The following is a 22,334-nucleotide window of genomic DNA, read 5'->3' on the forward strand; positions in this document are numbered from 1 at the left end:
GTCATTGTTAAATGGCTCAACACCAGAAATAGATGTGATTTTGTTTATGAAAAGTACATTTAAGAACATTCATTATCATCTGCTTTGCTGCTGCACTTTAAGGATCACAGAGTCTAATCAGCAGTCCCATACTGTCAATATCTGACCTGCAATTAAAAATCATTTATATGTGTCTTCCCATATTAGAATGTAGGTTCCTTCAGAAAAGAGATTATCTTATTTCCCTCTCGCTTTTTTTTCTTAAATTTCTTGTCTGACTTGATCTTTCAACTGAAACCACTCTGTCCAGATTTATCATTGATCTCTTAATCACCAAATGGTATGACTTTTACTCATCCTTCTTGGCCTTTAATTTACTATCACTCTTGCTCTCTTTTCTTCTCTCAAGCATTTCATGACACTGTTCCCTCCTTATTTCCTTATCTTTCTGACCGTTCCTTCTCAATTTCCTATGCTACATCTTAATCCAGATCATGATCATTAACCATGCCTCTTTTCTCTTCTTCTCCTATTCTATCTCCCTTGATGAGTTCACTAATTCCCATGGTTTAAATTGTCATTTCTATGTAGATAATTCCCAGATTTTCCCAGCTCTAACCTCTCTTCTGGCCTCATAGCTCCAGATAGCTACGAGACAAGTCAAACTAGAAGTCACTTAGATGTCTTTAATTCAACAAGTCCAAAAGCAAACTCCTCTTTTCCTCCTGAACATTCTCTTCTTCCTAACTAACTTCCCCATTACTGTAAAGGGAATTAGCATCCTGCCAGTCACTCAGGCTTACAACTCCTCCCTCTTCTTTCACACTCCTTATCTAATCAGCAGTCCCATACTGTCAATTTTACCATCTTAAAAGATCTCATATACATCCCCTTCTCTCCTCTGACATGATGTGATAACCAGATTATTGCAACAGCCTCTTAGTTTTTCTGCTTCGTCTCTCTCTACTCCATTTCATCCTCCATTCAGCTGTAAAACTGACTCTAGTTCAATGCTTTCTGGTTTCCCTGGCTTTTTGTAAATCTCAGCTTAAATTTCATAATCTTAGTGCTTTCTCTGTCTTGATTACTTTCAATTTATCCTGTATATATAATATTTGAACACATTTTTCCATGTTGTTTCCTCTTTTAGATTATTTCCTTGAGAACAGGGATTGTCTTAGCCTTTCTTTATATTTCTGTTGCTTAGCACAGACCCTGCCATATAGAAGGAGTTTAATAAATGTTAGTTGATTTAGCTCTTCTCAGGAATACAATAATTTAAAACAATTCCCAAACACTCATCAGGAAAAAATGCTATCCATATCCAAAGAAAGAACTGGTGGAATCTGAATGCAGATAGAAGTATAGTATTTTCACTTTACTTTTTTGTAGTTCTTTCCTTTTATTCTAGTATGGAAATATGTTTTACATGATCATATATATATATATATATATGTGTATATATATATATATATATATATATATATATATATATATATATATATATATATATATATATATATATAAAACCTATATCAAATTGCTTACCATCTTAGGGAGGAGAGAGGGAAAGGAGAGGGGGAGAAATATGAACTTCAAAATCTTATAAAAATTAATGTTAAAAATTGTATTTACATGCAATTGGGAAAAATTCTATTAAAATAAATACTAGTTATTAAATGCTTTTTACTTTATACATTTGTACATCATTTGAATTTAAAGATGAAAGAGATTTTGGAGCTTTTCTAATCCAACTTTCCAATTTTAAAGATAAAACAGTGAAAATCCAGTGAATTGAAGTGCTTTGCCTAAAGCAAAGGGTAGAGTCCAGACTTCTAATTTTTTATGTAACACCTTTCTATGCTACTCCATTGTCTCTTTACTGAAAATTTACTCATAAAATTCGAGAAAACCAAAAATGTAAAGCTCAATATATATATGCAATGACCACTCTGATACTTTACCTAATGTACCTTCATGGAAAGTTTTATGAGGTTCTTGTTCAGGTGAGTTTACTTTGTCCATCGAAACAGGAAATAAACTGGCTATAAGATCACAAGCTGGTGGTTGCTCATCTGGAATTTGGATACTCCTGGTAACACCTTTGGCCTTCGGCTTTTTCTTGGGTCTTTTTGACCCAATGTGGTGGTCATAAGATGTCTGAAAAGAGGCCAGAGTCTTGCTCCTTCTTAGTTTCATAGCTTCAATACTTGATTCAGTCCTGGAGGAGTCATCTTTTGGTCCTAACAGTTCCTGAGGGCTCTTTTTCTTGACAAAGAACTTGCTAGTCCTTCTCAAGGGCAGATTCTCAGATCTACTGGGCTCATCATTAGCACAGTCAGGTTCAGAAAGATTCAGATTTTGGACAGCATGATGTACATTTGGAAGATCCTTGCTTCTCGGACATAAATGGTAACAAGTTGTGGAGCTGGAAAATGAGCTTTTCTCATCTGAAGATGGAGACTCATCATTTTCCAAGCTGACTATCCTCCTGATATCTTGCTGATCAGAGAACAGCACATACTCTTTTTCTTTTTCTGTGCCGTTATTCAACTGATGGACATTCTTCACTATTCTGTCATTGACTTTCTTAAATTTAGGATAAACTTCTGTTCTGTACCCAGGGATAAGTGCAGAAGATACAAGATTTTCATTTGAGTGACAGGAAACAAACCACACTTTTGGTGAATTGTGGTTCTCCTTGGTCTCATCTATTTGTTTTTCCTGGTTGGGTACAATCTCCTGGAGACTCAAATGACCAGGAGCTACTGGAATCTTTTTTGCTATTGAAGGTGGACTCAATATATCAATGTGTTGCTGAAACTGATTATCTGTGAGCTTTTCTGTATTGTCTAAATCATTTTGACAATAAAAAAACTGAAGCTCATTCTGTCCATCTATCTGGGTTTTTGATTCGTTTTCTTGCCTATGAGGCTGTTGCATGAGATCAGGCCAATTCACTCCTAATGTAGAAGTGGTCATTACTTTTGTAAGTCCATCTCTTCTTTCTTGAAGCCATTGATTATTCTCTTCAGATTTGGAACTTTCTATGTCCTCTTTTGCTTCCTCCTGAGAAGGGATGCTAGCTATTCCTTTCTCTTTGCTCTGGGTGACCAAGTGTGTGTTAGTTTGCCCCTCTGGCACAGGATGGTTTTCTTGAGGTAAACAAAAACATGACTGGCAGCCCAAACTAAATGAATGGATCATTTGATTGTTGAGTTGTTTGGTTTTTTTTCTGGAAAGGTTCTTCTTATTCCATTTAAGTCTTTTAGTGCCTTCCCCACATTTTAAAAATGGCTTTCTAAGAGATGTCTTTGACTGACATAAATTCTGAAGGTGAAAACAAAGCAAATGCACAATTACTTTCATTATTATCTCTGAAACAGACAGAAAATCATATATTGTTCTGTTTAAAGCAAAGAATTGTCCTTCTTAGAGTTTAGCAATTTAAAATTTCCTTTTAAGAGAATTCTTCCAAAATGGTGTTTATACTGTACAAAATAAATAGTTTCTAACTATTCTCAACTCTTTATTTTGTCCATATGGATAATATGACTAGTTTGTTATCCATATTAACCAAGAGTAATCTCTCCAGGTGTTAGTTTGCCCTCCTTAACAATCCAACTTAGCAAAAATAAGAGAAATGATGACATTAAAAGATCCAGATAATCACAGCCTTAAGGATTTGCTCAAAGTTGCAAAGGATTGTAAAAATCAGAAAGGATAGAAGAGAAATCCAGGATAGCTTTTTATTTTCTAGAAATTCTGCTGATAACCAAATATCTTTTCAAAATTTTTGAGTTCTATGTTCTCTCCTTTATTTCTCCCCCACAATTAAGAAGCTACATGGGAAGTTATGCAAAACATTTCCATAAAAGTTAAGTTGTGAAAGAAAACAGATCTCCCATCCTAATGAAATAAAAACCCTCAAGAAAAATTAAATTAAAAAGAGAGAGAAAGAGAGAAAGAAAGAGAATGTTTCAATCTGTATTTAGACACAATCAGTTCCTTCTCTGGGTATGAATAGGATTTTATATCATAAGTTCTTCAGAGTAGTCATAGATGATTGTACTACTGAGAATAGCATGTACAGCTAGTCATCCTAAAACATTGCTAATATTTTGTATACAGTATATTTCATTATGCTTGAGTTAATAATGTAGAATTTTCCAGGAGTTTTTTTTTTCAAGAGTATCCTGCTCATCATTTCCCATAGAATAATAATATTCTATCACAACCACATACCACAGTTTAATGAGCCATTTCTCAATTGATGATCATCCCCTCAATTTCCTTTTTTTTTTTTTTTGCCCTGAGAAGAGAGCTGCTGTAAATATTTTTGTACATATAGGTCATTTTCCATTTAGAAAAAATCTTTTTTGGTGTTCATGCCTAATAGTAGTGTTGTTAGCTTAAAGGATGTGCATGAATTTATAGCCCTTTGATATAAATCATATCTTTTGATCATTTATCAAATGGGGCATGGCTCTTATTTTTTTATAAATTTGACTCAGTTTCCTCTGAGAAATGGGATCTTATCAGAGAAACTTGCTTCAAAATTCTTTTTTACAATTTCTATTGCTAACTGTATTTCCCCCATTTATTCTCTTCTTTTCTTTTATCATGTCCCTCCTCAAATGTGTTTTGGTACTGACCACTCCCTCCTCCAATATACTCTTTAAAAGTAAAAATTCTTAGAGAAAATTAAGATAGAAAAAGGCAAAGACTTGGGGGTAAGTAGCATTTAGAATTACATTATGTCTAGATATTGTTTCCTTTGTATTTTATCAGAGATATAGTTTTCTTTGTTTTATGAATATTTAGATTAATTTAATATATTCCCATTAAGTTATATGCCCATAAATGCATTAAATTAATGAATACAATTATCAACAATCTGTGTCTAAATACTTCAAAAAATCTAAGACTTCATTACATTACTTCCTCTTTATAGTCAACTGGTGACCAATGATCTATTGATAGTTTTTTTTTTTTCTTTTGGATAACAACCAGAACTTATTCTCCACTGGCATAGTATATAAGAACCTTGGATGAAGCACTTGGTAAGGAATGAATACCAAAAGAAAATACAATAAGAAAGGAAAATGGGGCAGCTAGGTGGCACAGTGGATAGAACACTAGCCCTGAAGTCAGGGGGACCTGAGTTCAAATGTGGCCTCAGACACAACACTTTCTAGCTGTGTGACGCTGAGCAAGTCACTTAACCCCAATTGCCATAGCAAAAAAAAAAAAAAAAAAAAAAAAGGAAAATGATCTATATGTACAAAAAAATATTCACATCCTATAGTGTACAATCAGCTATTCTTTATTAATAGTTTGATCAGAATAGTATGATAATGAGTTTATTTTATGGTATTGACCCACTTACATGTCTGGATCCTTTCTTTTTAACATATTTCACATGTGATGATTTGAATTAAAGATAATAGGCTCACTTTCATGAGGAGCCTTCAAAAAAAAAGAAGAGATGACCTCTTATCAGGTACATTACATTAAGGATTCATTTAAGCATGAGAGGGCTGCTAAAATCCCTTTTAACTCTAAAATTCTGTGGATTTGATAAATCAATCATTAATGTTTCAGAAGAGATTCATTACTTAGACTGTATTCTCTAATCCAAGGTATAATTGTCACCTTGTTGATGACAATAAAAATTACAAGCACAGAGATTTAAAAAATTCTAGGGGATGTGCTTTTAAGTTCAAACTAAATGACACAAAATATCAAATTTTTATACCTCTAATTTTAAAAAGAGCACAGAGTATTCCTTTACCAACCTTATCCAGTCACACCAATAAGTAGTTAATAAAATCATTATTTAAGTGGTATGGGGAAGTAGGGGAAAACCTTCAGCTTGAAAACCATGAGCATGATGAACATAGTCTTGGATGAACAACATCAGTTTTACAACTAATGGCTATTTTGTTTTCTATATGGGTTGGGGTGTTCTTAAATATTTTTTTAGCTACTGGTAACTATCACTTGTTAATTCCTTTGATCAAAGGGATTTCAGTAAGAGAAGAAATAAACTGAATTTACAATTAGTTCATATATTTAATAAAGACTTTCTTCTCTAAAGCAATATTAACATGAACATTAAATGCAAAATGTTTATGCCAATTTTTTTCCATAATGAAGATAAATAGGCAGTAAATGTTAAGTGACTATTTAGGATATAAACAGCAATTGAAATTTAAATTTTAAAATGAATAAAAGTTACTGTGTTGTAAGAAGCAAGGGATTCAAAATTATAGTTGAAATGAGAAATATACTTTTTAGAATCTTGACTATGGAATAGATAACATCTAAAATGCTGAATTAATAGAGGGTTTAAAATTTTTAATTTTATAGCAGTGAGAACAAAAGAGTTAGAACATGAAGCATAAAAGGCTAATCTATTTTGAGAGTGCAGATGTGATGAGGAAAACTGGAAAAACAGTTCAGCATAAAGGACATTGTATATCTTCATGGAGTCTATTAAATTTAATTACTTCCCTCTGAGGCTTTAAATCCATAGAAGCTTTTTATTGAATTCAATTATTCCCCCCTGTGATTACTAAACAAGGACATCTTCTGTGGATAGCTGCACTGCACAAGTACCACTGCCAATGGAGACGCAGCATGTCTGTTTACATTATCTTGGAGGGCATCATATTAAATCACATGACTGTGTCCCCACATTAAAATTTTATATGTTAGCCTTTTTGGACAAAACTTGCAAGCATGCAATGAAAAAGCCAGTATTTGTGTATCATGACTTGAAAAGATCTCTGAACTTGGTAACATTAAGCATGAAAGTAAAATGCAAAATAAATATATCAATGTTTCTCAGAGATTTAGGTATCTCATGTATAGGAGAAGGAAAAAGGTAGAATAGATTATCTCTCTCTAAAACCTCCTTCAACTAAAAACTTCTCAGTTTTATGGGGAATAATTTATAGAACAGGGCTGAGATATAACAATATGTATCTGTGCATCCTAATAGCTAGTGAGCCCATACTTCTATATAAGTAGGTATGCTTCTAAATTTGAACGAGTGAATCAATCTGAATATTACCCTTAAATTTCTTTATTGAAAGCTTTCAGATAGTATATCAAATCTGATTGTCCCATTAAATGAGTCCAGTAACACTGGAGAGTTAGAAAAGCCTATTAGAGGTATTTTTCAGTGAAAATTACTTACTATTTTGCCTAGCAGTATACTTGTAAGTTATAACCATTTACTGTATTTTCATGTAGACATTTAAAGCAGGGGCATGACTACAATAAAAACATTCAAGAACATTATCTTGGAATGGTATCTGCACATCATATCTTGATGATTTTTCTCCTTATTCTCCAAATTGTTTACATTTTAAGTAATCCATATATTCATTAGTATAAAATTCCTACCTACAGCTTTTCATAGTAGACTCCCAGTTATATGTAACTCTATTAACTGGAGTTTTAAAAATTCATCAGTCTTTTCTATATAATATTAATAACAATGATCCTGAAAGGTTTCCCAGTCCTGTACCTTTGATCATCAAGGGAATATTAATTATATTCAACATGATTGTGATGTTACATATATTACTGACATTCTTCAGGAATCAATCCATCATCTATTTGTTAATTTATCCATCATTATATATCCACTTTGTGTTTAGTACAAAGAAATATAAGACATAATCTCTGCCCTCAAGAAAGAGTAACTGCATGAATATGATATAATCAGATAACATACAACTATGAAGGTAGGAGTCAAAGAGAAATTTTAAAAGGGGCAGATAAATTTGTCGTAACAATGAAAAGATCAGCCTAACTGGACCTTGAGAGTACATATTAAAGAACAATGAAAACATATAAAATGGATAGGTAGAGTAAGACCAGATTAAAGTTCCCTTTTAAACCAGATAGTTCAATGTAATTTGTGTTAGAATGCTTTTGAGGGTACTTAAGCATGAGGAATGAGAGGATAATGAAAGTATTTTAGAAAAATTATTTGGCATTAGTCTTCAGGTTAGGGTTAGTCAGGGTAACTATTTTAGAAGTTGCTACTTTAAAACAGGCACAAGATGACAAGAGAATGGACTACTGACAGCAAGGGGAATAAAGAAGTAAAAGAAAATCCAAGAGATAGCATGAAGAAAAAATTCTATTTCTTGGTAATTGATTGGGCACAGTTTAAGTCAAAAATGATTCCCAAGGCTTCTAGTCTGTGATCTAACAATATTCCTTCTACATCTCCAGAGTAGGAGATACTTGTTTCTCTTTTGAGAATTCCCTGTATTGGCAGCCCTTTTTGTAGTGAACAGAAATTGGAAACTGAGTGGATGCACATCAGTTGGAGAATGGCTGAATAAGTTATGGTATATGAATATTATGGAATATTATTGTTCTCTAAGAAACAATCATCAGGATGATTTCAGAGAGACCTGGAGAGACTTATATGAACTGATGATAAGTGAAATGAGAAAGAACCAGGAGAACATTGTATACTGTAACAAGATTATATGATTATTATTTCTGATGGATGTGGCTCTCTTCAACAATGAGATGATTCAGGCCAGTTGTGATGAAGAGAACCATCTACATCCACAGAAAGGACTGAGGGAACTGAGGGTGGATCACAACATAGCATTTTCACTTTTTCACTTTTTTTATGGTTTGCTTGAATTTTATTTTCTTTCTCATTTTTTCCCTTTTTGATTTGATTTTTCTTGTGCAGCAAGATAATTGTATAAATATGTATGCCTATAATGGATTTAACATACATTTTTACCATGTTTAACATATATTGGATTACTTGCCATCTCAGGGAGGGGGAAGAGAGAAATGGGAACACATGGTTTTTCAAGGGCCAATGTTGAAAAATTATCCTTGCATATGTTTTGAAAATAAAACTTCAATAAATAAAAATAAAGTGGAAAAAAAAAAGAAAATTCCCTGTGCCTTACAGCTTCTTCATCAGTGGCTATTTATTCATACTTTGTTTCTTACTGTCACTTCTGACTACTCTAAATCCCAAGGAAAAAGAGTGGGTCATATTGCATGAGTCATAAAAAAAAAATCATTTCGGGCTCAATTAAAACCTTGAGGAAGCTATACTACCATTCAACAGCCCTTTGCCCCTTCTAGACATTGAGGTGAGAAGTTATAAGCACAGAGACTCAAAGCCTTGTTCCTTTAATCAAGAAGCCATAGCTCATCTGGCAGAGAATTCTTCTATACAATAAACTTCAGTGGCTCCCTATTAACCCTAAGATCAAATACAAAATCCTCTGTTTGGCTTTTAAAGCCCTTCATAACTTAGACCATTTTTTCCTTTCTAAAGTCTTCTTATTCAAGTATTGCACAATCCAGTGACACTGGATTCCTTGTTCTTTTTCATCCAAAACATCCCATCAGAGTGTTTTTGCTGGTAATTATCCCTCATGTCTGGAATGCTCCACCTCCTCATCCCTACCTCCAAGTTTCCCTGACTTCCTTCAAACCTCAGTCTTACTTTCTGCAAGAAAATCTTTGCCAATCCTCCTTAATGTTAGTCCCTTCCCTCTGAGATAATCCTTATTCTGTTATACATACATATGTGTGTATGTATATATATATATATATATATATATATATATATATATATATATATATATATATATTGCTTATCCATAATTATTTGTATGTTGTTTTCCTTGTTATACTAAGCCCCTTGAAAATAGGGGCTTTTTCTTTTTGTCTTACTTCTTATCCTTAGTACATAGCACATAGGTGTAAAGGGCTGAAACTCTTAAGTTGATGCACTGGGGTCAGACAACCGAGCACTTAAGGATAATTACCTATTGGACAATACTCTATTAACATATGCTTGGAAAATGGCCCTTCCTACTATTCTGTGCTGGCTCAATCTTTTGGTGTATACAGATAATTGTAGGAAGGACTAGGGGGTGGAGTAAGACAAGCCAGAGTCACTTTTGCAGTGGATGAGGAGAAGGGAGTTAGTAGAGAGCTTGTGCCCCTTCCCTTCACTTCTCCCCCTAAAGACCAAGAATAAAGACCAAAGACTTTTGCTTATCTGACTCAGGCTGATTCTAAGGCATCCAGGGTGCTAAGCCGGACTTCACACATAGAAAGAAGATGCTTAATAAATGTTAATTGACTGGTTGACTGATCCACATGAGGCACACATACCAAAACACTAAGATTCTAAATGTTATACCTATCTCTGAGGAGGATTAATTCCATAAGTTATTTGTGTTCCTTGAGTTGGTTCATATCATTTCAATCTATTTTTTTAAATGGATCAAATCTACCTGGTTATAAGATCTTCTTTTCTTCCACTTCTCTACAATAATAAGACAAGAGAATTTGTCAGATATTTCACTTAAACCTAAACAAATCTTTTCTACAGATTTTCTCTGGTAAACCTGTCTAGTAATAAGGTTGAAACCATAAGATTTTTCTATCATGACCTGATGAAACCATTTCTTCCATTCTAGAAGGTCACTAAGTATCCCTTTAACAATAAGTGCCAGAATGTTCCTAGGAATCAAAGCCAATCTAATTAGCTATATTAAAGAACACAAATCCGAAAATTTCACTCTTCTGCTAAAGAAACTTCCGTGATTTGCTATTGCTTCTAGGTAAAAAATCATTTAAAAATTCTGAGTTTTGATTCTTCTCCAGCCTGAACATCTTACTCTCCATAGGACTTTTTCTACCATGCTATGGAAAATTCCACCTATGGACCACTTTTCACATTGGAATAACATCCTTTAACTATTTCTCCGAATAATTCTACTCCTTGGAAGCCTTCCATAATTCTCTTAATTAGTAATGACCTCTTTCTTATATTTTCAAACAGAAGATTACTTAATAATTCTCTAATGTACTAATTATCTGTGCTAAAGTAATATATGTTCATCTCTCTCTCTCTCTCTCTCTCTCTCTCTCTCTCTCTCTCTCTCTCTCTCTCTCTCTCTCTCTCTCTCTCTTTTTTTTTTTTTTCCTGAGGCAATTGGGGTTAAGTGACTTGCCCAGAGTTACACAGCCAGGAAGTGTTGCCCAGAGTTACACAGCCAGGAAGTGTTAAATGTCTGAGACCAGATTTGAATTCAGGTACTCTTGATTGCTGGGCTGGTGCTCTATCCACTGCACCAACTAGCTGCCCCCTATCATTTATTCCTGACAATAAATTCCTTGAAAGCAGAGGCCACATTTTATCTAAATTTTCCATCTTTTTCAATGCATACCATAAAGCTCTCAAATAAATAGGCTGCTCATTGGCAGACAATGACACCAATTTAGGGAGAAAATAATGAGTTACATTGTAGGCATAATGATTTTAAGGTAGCAGCAACATTGAAAATAGACTTTTCCTTTGAGTTGCTGAAGAGACTAAAATAGATTTCAAGAGAACAGGAGAGGAGATAGAAATTTGAGAATCATTAATAATGTAATAGTAAAAATTATGAGAGTAGACTAAGCTTCTTAAGGGACTAAGTATAAACAGAGATGAGAAAATAGTTGTGGACACCATCCACAATTAAGAAAAAGGAAAAGTAAGTAGCAGAAAGAAAAGAGAGATAATATGGACAAATACATTTTCATTAAAATTAAAATTATAACTTTGCTCTTTTCAACAATGAGGTTTTTCAAGGTAATTTCAATAGATTTGTGATGGAAAAAGCCATCCTCATTCAAACAAAAAGATTATGGAGATGAAATATTTTCACCTTTGTTGTTGGTGTTGTTTGTTTCTTTCTCATTTTCTCCCTTTTGATCTGATTTTTCTTATGCAGCATGATAAATGTGGAAATATATTTAGAAGAATTGCACATGTGTAACCTTATTGGATTACTTATCTAGGGGATAAAGGAGGTGAAAAAGGTGATAAGGAAAGGGAAAAAAATTGGAACACAGGGTTTTACAAGGTTGAATGTGAAAAATTATCTTTCCATGTATTTTGAAAAATAAAGATCTATAATTTGAAAAAAAAAGAATCTGAAAAAAACAAACAAAATAAAATTGAAACTATACCCTGCATCAATGTCAGTGTTCTCTTGTCCAGAAACCAAATTGCAAAGGACTTAAACTTTTCATGCCTGTAACTCTTTGACCTGGACTCTCAACCTTCCCATTTCCCCCTTTCCCATGTGATGGTTGCTTTAGTTACCTACTATATCTGCATTTGGTCCCAGTCATGCTGTTCAGTTTCCTTGAATTGTTCTGCCTCAGTCTCTCTGGTGGCAACCCCCCTTCCTGGCCTAGGAATGAGATAATTAGGGCTGGGAGCCCTGACCCCTGGCATTCCAAAGAGTCATAAAACTCCAGATGGTTATCTCAAATACTTAGATCCTTCAGAATTTATGATCCTTCCTCCTTAACTCCAACCCCTCAGAATTGAATGTATGGTCCTTTCCTGGAACTTCTCACTCACCAGTGCTCTACTCCCCCATTGCCTTTGTTCCCCTGATTGCTGGAGCCCTATAAGAGTCTCTGTAATCCCTCATTCATTGTTGGATGCTTTGAGACAAGAGTGCAAATCTCTGAGAAGGCTAAGATGGCTTAGCCAGTCCAAACACTCCCTCTAATAAAATATTAAAAACCTCTAATCTCTATCTTGCCTCAGTTTCTCTGGCATTACATTGCATTTCACTCTTGAATTTCTTCTTTATCCCTTTTCACTCCACTCCTTTTTCAGCTCAGAAACCATCATTATATCTCTCCTATCTTTGCTTCTGGAAAGATGTGTTAATCTACGCCTCTCTGACTCCACTCAACATTTTTGGTAACTTTCCGAACAAACAAAAATTCCTCCTTTGTTATAACATTCTTCATATGTATTGTAAACCATTAGAATATATTAGCTCCTTAAGAGTAGGAGCTATCTTGGCATTTATATTTTTATTTCCAATGAATTTGGAATTTATTGTTCAGTAGTTCTGTCATGTCAGATTCTTTGTGACCTCATATGGAATTTTCTTGGCAAACATACTAACATTGTTTACAACTTTGTTCTATACTAAATTAGGCAGCGATTAAGAGACTTGCTCATCTTCACACAATAGTGAGTGTCTAAGGCTGAATTTGAATTTAGGTTTTTCTAACTTCAAGTCCAGCAGGCTATTCACTAAGCTACCTAGCCAAACATTTAAGAAATGTTTTGTATTCATTTATTCATAGTTTATTTCTAACACATCCATTTAACATTTTGAGTAAGGACAATAGAACTGGTAAGAAATTTATAGTATATTATTAAAGTGTTATCCAACTAATACACTAAAAAAAATTCCCACACAGCAGGGTGTATATGAAATACTATACCAATTGCTTGCAGTGCTGAAGTTGATTTTCTACTCTTTGAGAATCCATTTTAAGATGCTTCTCAACAAATTCTTCAAAAGTTTTCTGCCTTATTCCAATTCCTGACCTGATGTGCCTTGAAAAAAAATTAAAAGGGTTTTAATTTTAGGAAGGGCAGAGTCAAGATGATAGAGAGTAGATAGGTCATTGCCTGAGTTCTTCCTGACTTCCCTCAGAATCAACACTAGATCAAGGTTTTGAATGGATTTTTGTAGTGATAGAACCCATATTCAGAGTTTAATAATTTTCCAACTTAAGATATTTGGAAGGACTTTAGGAAAGGTCTGTCTCAACTAGGCAGGAGAAAACACAGCCCAGCCCACGTACAGCCCAGGGAAATCTGGAGTGAGGAGGTAAGGTGTGCAGAATCTAGAGGAGACTCTCAGTAAAATACTCTGTCTTGTTCCAAAAGCCAGATTAGCATTGAAACCTGCAACACAACAACAACAGGCAAATTGTGAACCCCTAAACCCCAGAATAACCGGTGGGACTTGGCCAGGTCACTCAATGCAGTAGGAAAGCCTATAACACCAACCTCTGGGCAGTCAACAAGAAACCTCAGTCACCCTACAGAGGCAATCTCCCCTGTTCCCAAAGAGCAGACCTCAACCTTTAAAAATGAGCAAAAAAGAGTTTTGACCCTTGTAAAAATAGTCATGTATGTGCTTCCAACTCTGCATTTTCACTGACTGTCCCCCACATCTAGAACACTCTTCTTTCTCATTTTTTTATTTCCAGATTTCCCTGAAATCCTACATTCTATAAGAAGCCCTTTCTAATCCCCCTAAGTAACAATGTTGCTGATTATATCCAATTTATCATATATATATATATATGTGTGTGTGTGTGTGTGTGTGTGTGTGTGTGATAAATTAAATTTATCATATATATGTGTGTGTGTGTGTGTGTGTGATAAATTAATACATATATATACACATATATTTACATATAAAACTTTTATATAAATAATATAGGATACAAACATATCCTATGTAATCATTATGATTGTTATATAATTATAATGCAATATAAAATCAATATATTATAATTTATTTTTATTTTATGTTATATGAAAATCATAATTATTTGATGTATTAATTCATATATACATCCACATATATATGTGTATGTATGTGTGTGTGTATATATATATGTGTGTGTGTGTGTGTGTGTGTGTGTGTATGCGGATCAGAGGTCCCTATTTTCTCTCAAAGTTGGTGTCTTTATAATGTTATTTTCTATTGACAATAGTTTCTCTTGGTTTTTACTCTCCCCATTCTGCATCACTTTCCTTATTTCTTACAGCACTATTATATTATGTTTAATATACTCTAATTTCTTCAGTCTTTCTCTAAATGATAAGGGCTTTTCTCTTTTCCATTTTTTTCCAACAGTTTTCCTAAGCTTAAAAAAAAAAGCTGTTATAGGACATTTTTATATCTATGGGACCTTTTTTACTTCTTTCCTTTAGTATCTTTGGGATATAGACTAGAGGTTTGTATTGTCACATCACAGGATATGGGAGATCTAGTGACTTTGGGGGCATAGTTCCAATCTGATTTCCAGAATGGTTAAATGAATTTATAGCTCCAACTGCTCCTGTGTTTTCCTCAGTTCATTAAATACTTACCCTTTTCTTTTGACATCTTTACCAATCTAATGGGCATGAGGTGAAACATCAAAGTTGCTTTACTCTGAATTTCTCCAATTATTTGTAGCTTGAAGCAATATTTTTACTGTGACAATTGACACCTTTGATTTCTTTCTTTGAAAATGGTCAGTTCATATTCTTTGACCATTTTTCAGTTGAGGAATGGCTATCTTTATTCCTATGAATTTGAATCAATTTCTTATATGCTTTGAGAGCATTATCAGATAGACTTGCTGCAAAATATGTTTTCTTTGATTTTAGCTGCACTGGTTTCATTTGTACAAAAACTTTTCAATTTTATGTAATCAAAAATGTCCATCTTATCTTTGAGATTCTCCTTATTCCTTACTTGGTCATGAACTGTTCTCATATCAGTATCTAAAAAAATAATTTCTTCCTTGCTTCTTCAAATTGCTTATGATATGAATTTTTATGTCTAATCATGTATTCATTTGGAACCTAACATGGCATATGGTATGAGAAGTTTTTCTAAACTTATTTTCTGCTTGACTACTTTCCAATTTTCCTAGAAATTTTTGTCAGATAGTAAATCCCTATCTAATAGAAGGAATTAGCTTGGAAAATCCTAGTAACAAAGAAGGCCACAAGTAAGTCAACAGAAATCCACAAACTATTTCAAAAAAGAGAAAGTTTCCTAAATGAAGAAGAGTTTCTCTTTGCCTAGTCATATGGGCACTTTGTGGCACTGTTCCTTTTCTTATGAAATAGTTCTGTTTCATTTCCTTACCCTAATTTTCATATTGTGTAAACTACATTTTTCCATATGTATTTCTTTTCTATTAATATTATAAAGTCTTCAAAGATAGTGGTTAGACTCCTTATGTTACTTGGGCTGAGTTTGAGAATACTCATAAACCAAAACTGGTCAAATGACCATGGTGCTAGGTCACTAGTAGGTCACAATTACTTCCTCTATAACCAATGCACAAGGTATCTACTTGTCCTCTTGTGTAGTGCACTGACTAGCTTGATAATGAAACTCCTAACTAAAAAGAATGAAAGAATCAGTCAGTCAGTCATCAGTAAGTACTTATTAAATGCTTACTATCTGCCTACAACTGTGATAAATGTTAGGATTACAAAGAAAGCCAAAAACACAATCCCTGTGCTGGAGAAACTCCCATTCTAACAGGGAATACCTTATTGTTAAGTTAAACCTTATTTTTTTGAGCCCCAAAACAAACAGATAAAAAAAAATTGAAGGAACAATGAAGCAACAACTTGACTGATCAATATGGGGCCAGTTCTCAAATAAGACATATGGGTTGCTTTGAGAGATATAATTATGAGAAAACTTGCATCAGTCTTAAAATCTGATTGGATTTCTGGTCACCATAATCTAGATCCTTAGTTAAGCATCTTTAAGAAGCAAGGAGAGGTGATTCCTTTTCCAGACCACACAGATCTAAGTTCGAAGAATGCAATATAGTTTTTCCCTCCCAATTCCCATAATTGAATAATGTTTTCTCACAAGAAAGAACTAAGACTAGACCCATATTTGAATAGAAAAGGAACTGAAACAGCTCCAGAACTGAGTCACAAGATGAAGTGAGTCTGATTCACTCAATTCCCACAATTAACTACTTGCTGCCCTAATCTCCTCCTCAATTCCCTCAATAACGTGGAGGGATCACAGCTAAAGTGTGTGATGTAAAACACTCTCAACTACTTAATTTGCTTATATATGAAGTAATGTTGTCAACATAACTGAGTTTTCCTATGGTTCTCCATAATAGGTAAGCTGGTCAAAGGCTTTTATATCAATGCTCCTTTCAGAAACAGTATCAAGAACTCGCAAATTTTGAAGTTTCTGAGTTGCACTTTGAGACCATTACACTTTTTCATTGAAAATGAAACTTGTTTCCAGTAAAACTAGATTATGTTAAAAAAGAGGAAATAATACTATGTAAAACAACTGAAATGTTTGCTCTTCCTGTGTGGGGACAATCAGCTTTGTAACTCAGCAGGATCAGACTGGTTGAAACAGAATTTATTGGGAAAAGAATTCATTAGGGAAGATGGCTTTTTCTGTTACATTTGTCTAAAAGTGAAAGATGAAGAATTAATAATTACAACAACAATAATAGCATGATTAGTGAAAAATACTAAGAAAGGAATGTTACTTTTCTACTAAAAAGGAAATAGTAATGAGAAATCCAACTATTTTTGTTTGTTTAAAAATATCAAAAATACTAGATGCAGCAAGTGGGAAAAACTGATCTTTGTTGCCCTTCCACCTTATCATACATATTCTCTACCTTGTTTTGTTTTTTTTTTCCTCTCATACTATATACTCTGGTTGTCCAGACACTCTTGCAGCACAGGCCTCCCTACATGTTAGACCATTTCTACCTCTTCCCTTTCATTATCATTCCTTATGTTCTTCTGTGTTTTAAGGCAAGGCTTACATGGTCCCTGTTCTCTCTCCCTTGATCTGGGAAATAGGATTATGTATTGTGGCCTGTTAATATTTAATTTGTTTTGAAATAAAAATAAATTTGTTTTGAAATGCAGAATACAAATAAATGGTTATTAGAGAAATTCAAAATGTTACTGTTAACCCCACATAATATTCCTTTCTTCACTGACAATCTTTTTTGGGTTTTGTTTTGTTTTTCAGCAAGGCAATTGGGGTTAAGTTATTTGCCCAGGGTAGAAAGTGTTAAATGCCTGAGGTTGAACTTGAACTCAGGATCCCCTGACTCCAAGAATAGTGCTCAGTGCATTGCACTGTCTAGCTGCCCCCACTAATACTCTTTATGATTATAGGTATAGGTGATACATGGAGTTTGACAAGAAAAGAATTTCAATGCAGAGCCTTGAGTTTTCCACAGAAACTAACCAAACCCCATAGTGGGAAGCTAAGCAATTTATTTCTTAACACAGCTTCAATAATTCCTTAATACTAATCTCTGTGATCTATGATTTTGTCTCAATTTAAATTAGAAAGCAATGAGAAGGGAGAAGAATGAGAAATGACATTCAAAGGTTCTGCCAAAATCTAAATAATCATTATGGGGGGAGAGGGAATAGGAGGAAAAGCCATGGATAAAGCATCCTTTTTTCCACATAAGCGGATTAAAGATTTTGCTTCACCTTGTAAATCACAGTCCTAATAGGGAATAAGGTTTAATAGTTCTATACGGTTATTTTTTATTTCTTTTAAAAACTGAAACAGAGAAGGTAATTCGTAGTGAAAAAAAAATTCCCTGTGACTTGTCTTAAAGATTCAAGACAAGGGGGGGATGGGGAAGAGGAAAGGAAGAATTTCTTCCTCAGTCACACAGAGCAGTTTATCAACAACCTCCAGGAAGCTACCTCTTAATTTGATTTTCAAATCTAAATTGTTTCACCTAATTCAGAATTTAATTTCTACTGAGCTAGAAACTCTACATAATACTTGGGTTGTTCAATAATAAAATAAAGAACTGTGATTATTATTGTAATATGTCATAGCACATGCTAGAGTACTGGCAGTACTATAATTGTGTGTAATTGCATAAATAAAAGATATCAAGCCTGGTGCCATGATGCAGAATGCTAAGCACCAAAAAAAAAAAAAAAAAAAAAAGCCCATAGGATAGAATTCCTCTGCATTGCAGAAGAAACTCACTGTGTTTATCCTGAAGCAACCTTTGAACAATCAATGCATTCTAACAAAGAAAAGAATACTGTATGGGGCAATGTAACACAATTTCTAGGGACTACACTTTGTCTATTTTTTTCAAAGACAAGGAAAATAATGTTATCCTACAAAATCTCTAATTTTGTCAGCTTACATTATTACCTGGTGGTACCAAACATTTACCCATTCTTTGATTAGTCAACTAATAAGTGTTTCTTAATATTAGAAGAACAGATGTCAACAGATGCAAAAAATTATTAAAATTTTAGTCTGAAACAAAAAGTGTCATCTTATATCTATTTTTCTTTGATTTGTGAATAAAAATATGCTGAATCAATTGCTATGACATGGTCCTTTGGAACATACTTAAATTTTTAGCCTTTTTAATGAGACTCCTACAATGTCCTTAGCTGTGGAATTAGCAGATGATAGAGATCATGAACACTGCCCTCAAGGAAGTTACTTATAACTTAGCTAAGGAAACAAAACAAACACTGTGAAACAATTAGAGAGTGATACAAAGCAATGCAAAATTTAATTATATTGTGTGATAGAATATGAATTAAAGGAACTCAGAAAAAAGGAAGATTATTAGGGAAAATTTTATGTAGGTACTAGGTTTGGGGCTCAATCTTGAAGGGTAGAGAAGATTTTCAGAACTAAAGAGGAGAGGAAAGGTTATTCCAAACAAATGGAACAACATACAGAGATGAGAGGGGGGAAAGCAAAATGTATTTATCAGAATGAAAGTATATTTTAAAGCATACTGAATGTGATCCCAGGCAATTCCAATAGACATGTGATAGAAAATACCATCCATAGCCAAACAAAGAACTATGGAGACTGAATGCAAACAGGAGCATAGTATTTTCACTTTTTTTTATTGTTTTTTCTTTCCCACAGTTTTTCCCTTTTGCTCTGATTTTTCTTTCACAATATGACTAGCATGAAAATACATTAAATTATTGTACATGTATAACTATATCAGATTGCTTGCTGCCTTGAGGAGAGAGGAGGAAAAGGAAATGTCCGGATTGGCTTATGGAAAAGCTACAGGACCAGCCCCATACCCTGATTCTTAGACAAGGATCAAAGAGGTGGGACTTAGGAGGGTGGTGAAACAGGAGTCCATTTATGCAGAATTACACCAGTATTTATATATGTAAGAATTCTGTCATATCACAAAAGTCAACACATGAAAAAAGAACAGTTTCAAATGGAACAGGAGAGATATCAGAGTGAAATAATGCAGAGAATTCACAGCAAATGAAGACAGAGTAAGGGGTAATTTGGGTGATAATAGAAATCAATGCTACTCTTCAAAATAAAGTGATAAGGATGGCACCCAGATTGTTAAAGAATTGAAGGAGGGATTGAATGGCAAGAAAATCAGCTAATCATCACAAAGAGAGTTGGATTTGGGTTCAGGATCCCTGGATTTGATTCCTAGTTGTGTTACTTTAGACAAGGACTTGCTTCCTCAGAACTGTAATTTCTTATTTTGAAATTTTAGTGGAATGGATTCCATTACTTCTAAAATTCTAAATCTATTAGAGTAATATAAACTTTTAATTTGAAAGGTTTGAAAGTGAAAGGAAGAAGAAAAATTGGAAAGTTGGAAAGTTCCAAACAGTTGTAAAGGAAGAGGAATTATCAAGTAAAGTTTAGGTAGCTATGACAAGAGTAAAAATGAAAAGACTGAAGGCATGTCACATAGCATAATTACAAATGATGTTCAAAACTTTATTCTTAAATATTGAAAAAACTTTTAATGTCTTCTGAATGATCAAAAAAGATGAAATATTTTAACTTAATGATAATTGTATTTTATGTGAAAATTATGAATACAGATATTTTATACACGAACCTTACATTAACTAGAATATTTGATAAATTACAATAATACAATCCATAATCATGGCCAACTATAGTATAATTCACTGTGGTTTCACTTTCCATTTTTGAATCATTATTATTATTTTTAAAAAATAATTATTATAACTTTTTATTTACAAGATATATGCATGGGTAATTTTTCAGCATTGGCAATTGCAAAACCTTTTGTTCCAATTTTTCCCCTCCATTCCCCCACCCTCTCCTCCAGATGGCAGGTAGACCAGATTAAATATGTTGAAGTATATGTTAAATACAAGATATGTATATATATATATATATATATATATATATATATATATATATATATATATATATATATATATATATATATATATATATATGCGAATCATTATTATAACATTGATTATTAATAAGCCTCCAATATTATATTTGCTTACCTTTCTTCTGTGTTTTTACTTCTTGAATGTATCCTTACTCCAAAAGGAGAAAAACAAATTTGGCCATCAGTTTGCTCACACTTATCCTTTTTAATGGGAGACAACATTTTCTGGTCCATTTCTTCATCTCCTGCATTGTCATCTAATTACAAATATAGAAGCTATAAGCTTACTTAATCCATCAATAAGTATTTATTGAGCACCTAGTATATACTCAGCAGTATCTGAATTAAAATAAATTTATTCCATGGGCATCTGAGGATGAAACTTAAAGAACAATATATTAGAAATGAAAATAATCATTGTTGTGTTTTTATTTTATAACAATATTTTTACCTAGATAGAGAAAAGAAGTTACATTTGAATTGTAACATAAAGGAAATATGGTATTAAAGAAAACAGAAGTGAGAAGAGAGAATGGACTATATTCAATATATGGACTAGATCAAGAATGCATAAAGAATTTTTTTGGGGAATACATAAAACTGACTTTTTCTGCATGTGCTCATATCTATATATTTATATTTATATTTTTTTCTAAAATTTAAGTTCCAAAATCTTTACTTCCTTCTGCTTCTCCTCTACCCTTTAAGAAGGCAAGCAATATCATACCCATGATACATGTGAAGTCACACAAAATATATTTCCCTATTAACTATGTTATAAAACACAATCCCCCCAAAGCAAGAAAAATGAGTAAAAACAATGTTTCAATCTATACTGAGAGCTCATTCATTATCTCTGGAGGTGAATAGTATTTTTCATCATAAATTTTTTGGAGTTTTCTTAACCATTTATCAGAATATCTGTCTTTCACAGTTAAGGATCATTACAATATTGCTATCACAATATCGTACAATGCTCTCCTGATTCAGTTCACTTCATATGGTATCAGTTTATATACGGCTTCCCAGGTTTTTCTGAAACCATCCCTCTTCTCATTTCTTATAGCAAAACAGTATTCCACTGGAATCCTATACCACAATTTGTCAAGCCATGTGCATCCTCTCAATTTGTAATTCTCTACCACCACAAAAAGGGGTGGTATAAACATTTTTGTATATTCAGGTCCCTTTCTTTTTTTCTTTGATCTCTTTGGGAAGAATATTTAATAGTAGCATTACTAGGTCAAAGAGTATGCAGAGTTTTATAAACCTTTGGGCAAAGTTTAAGATTTTTCTCAAGAATATTTGGACCATTTTAACTCCACCAACAGTGGACCAGTGTCCTTATTTTTTCACATCCTGAGGATTTAGTTCTTAAGGTGTCTGAAGGGGAAGATGCCAAAAGGATTTTACTACCAAAAAAGGCAATCAATAGAATAATTACCAACTCATATTCCAACTTTGTCACTTTTACAAAAAAAAAAGTTGAGAATCCATACCCACACTGATAGTGTCATTGA

At 33.3% G+C, this 22,334-nt stretch overlaps 1 protein-coding gene across 2 annotated transcripts in view; it reads right to left on the bottom strand.

The window, feature by feature from the left end:
* LOC141565773 (uncharacterized) overlaps nucleotides 1–22,334 on the bottom strand; it is a 93,640-nt gene that overhangs the window by 42,793 nt on the left and 28,513 nt on the right. Inside the window, exons 5-8 of one of the 2 annotated variants that reach the window (XM_074309332.1) lie at nucleotides 20,930–21,071; nucleotides 13,300–13,414; nucleotides 11,709–11,837; nucleotides 1,944–3,309 (exon numbers count right to left, since the gene is read on the bottom strand). In XM_074309332.1, the coding sequence (XP_074165433.1) occupies nucleotides 1,944–3,309; nucleotides 11,709–11,837; nucleotides 13,300–13,414; nucleotides 20,930–21,071 (1,752 nt within the window). The remainder of the gene's footprint in view (nucleotides 1–1,943; nucleotides 3,310–11,708; nucleotides 11,838–13,299; nucleotides 13,415–20,929; nucleotides 21,072–22,334) is intronic. The other variant, XM_074309333.1, reaches the window with a different exon arrangement.

This window comes from Sminthopsis crassicaudata, chromosome 4 (genome assembly GCF_048593235.1).
Source record: "Sminthopsis crassicaudata isolate SCR6 chromosome 4, ASM4859323v1, whole genome shotgun sequence".
NCBI classification, from domain to species: domain Eukaryota; kingdom Metazoa; phylum Chordata; class Mammalia; order Dasyuromorphia; family Dasyuridae; genus Sminthopsis; species Sminthopsis crassicaudata.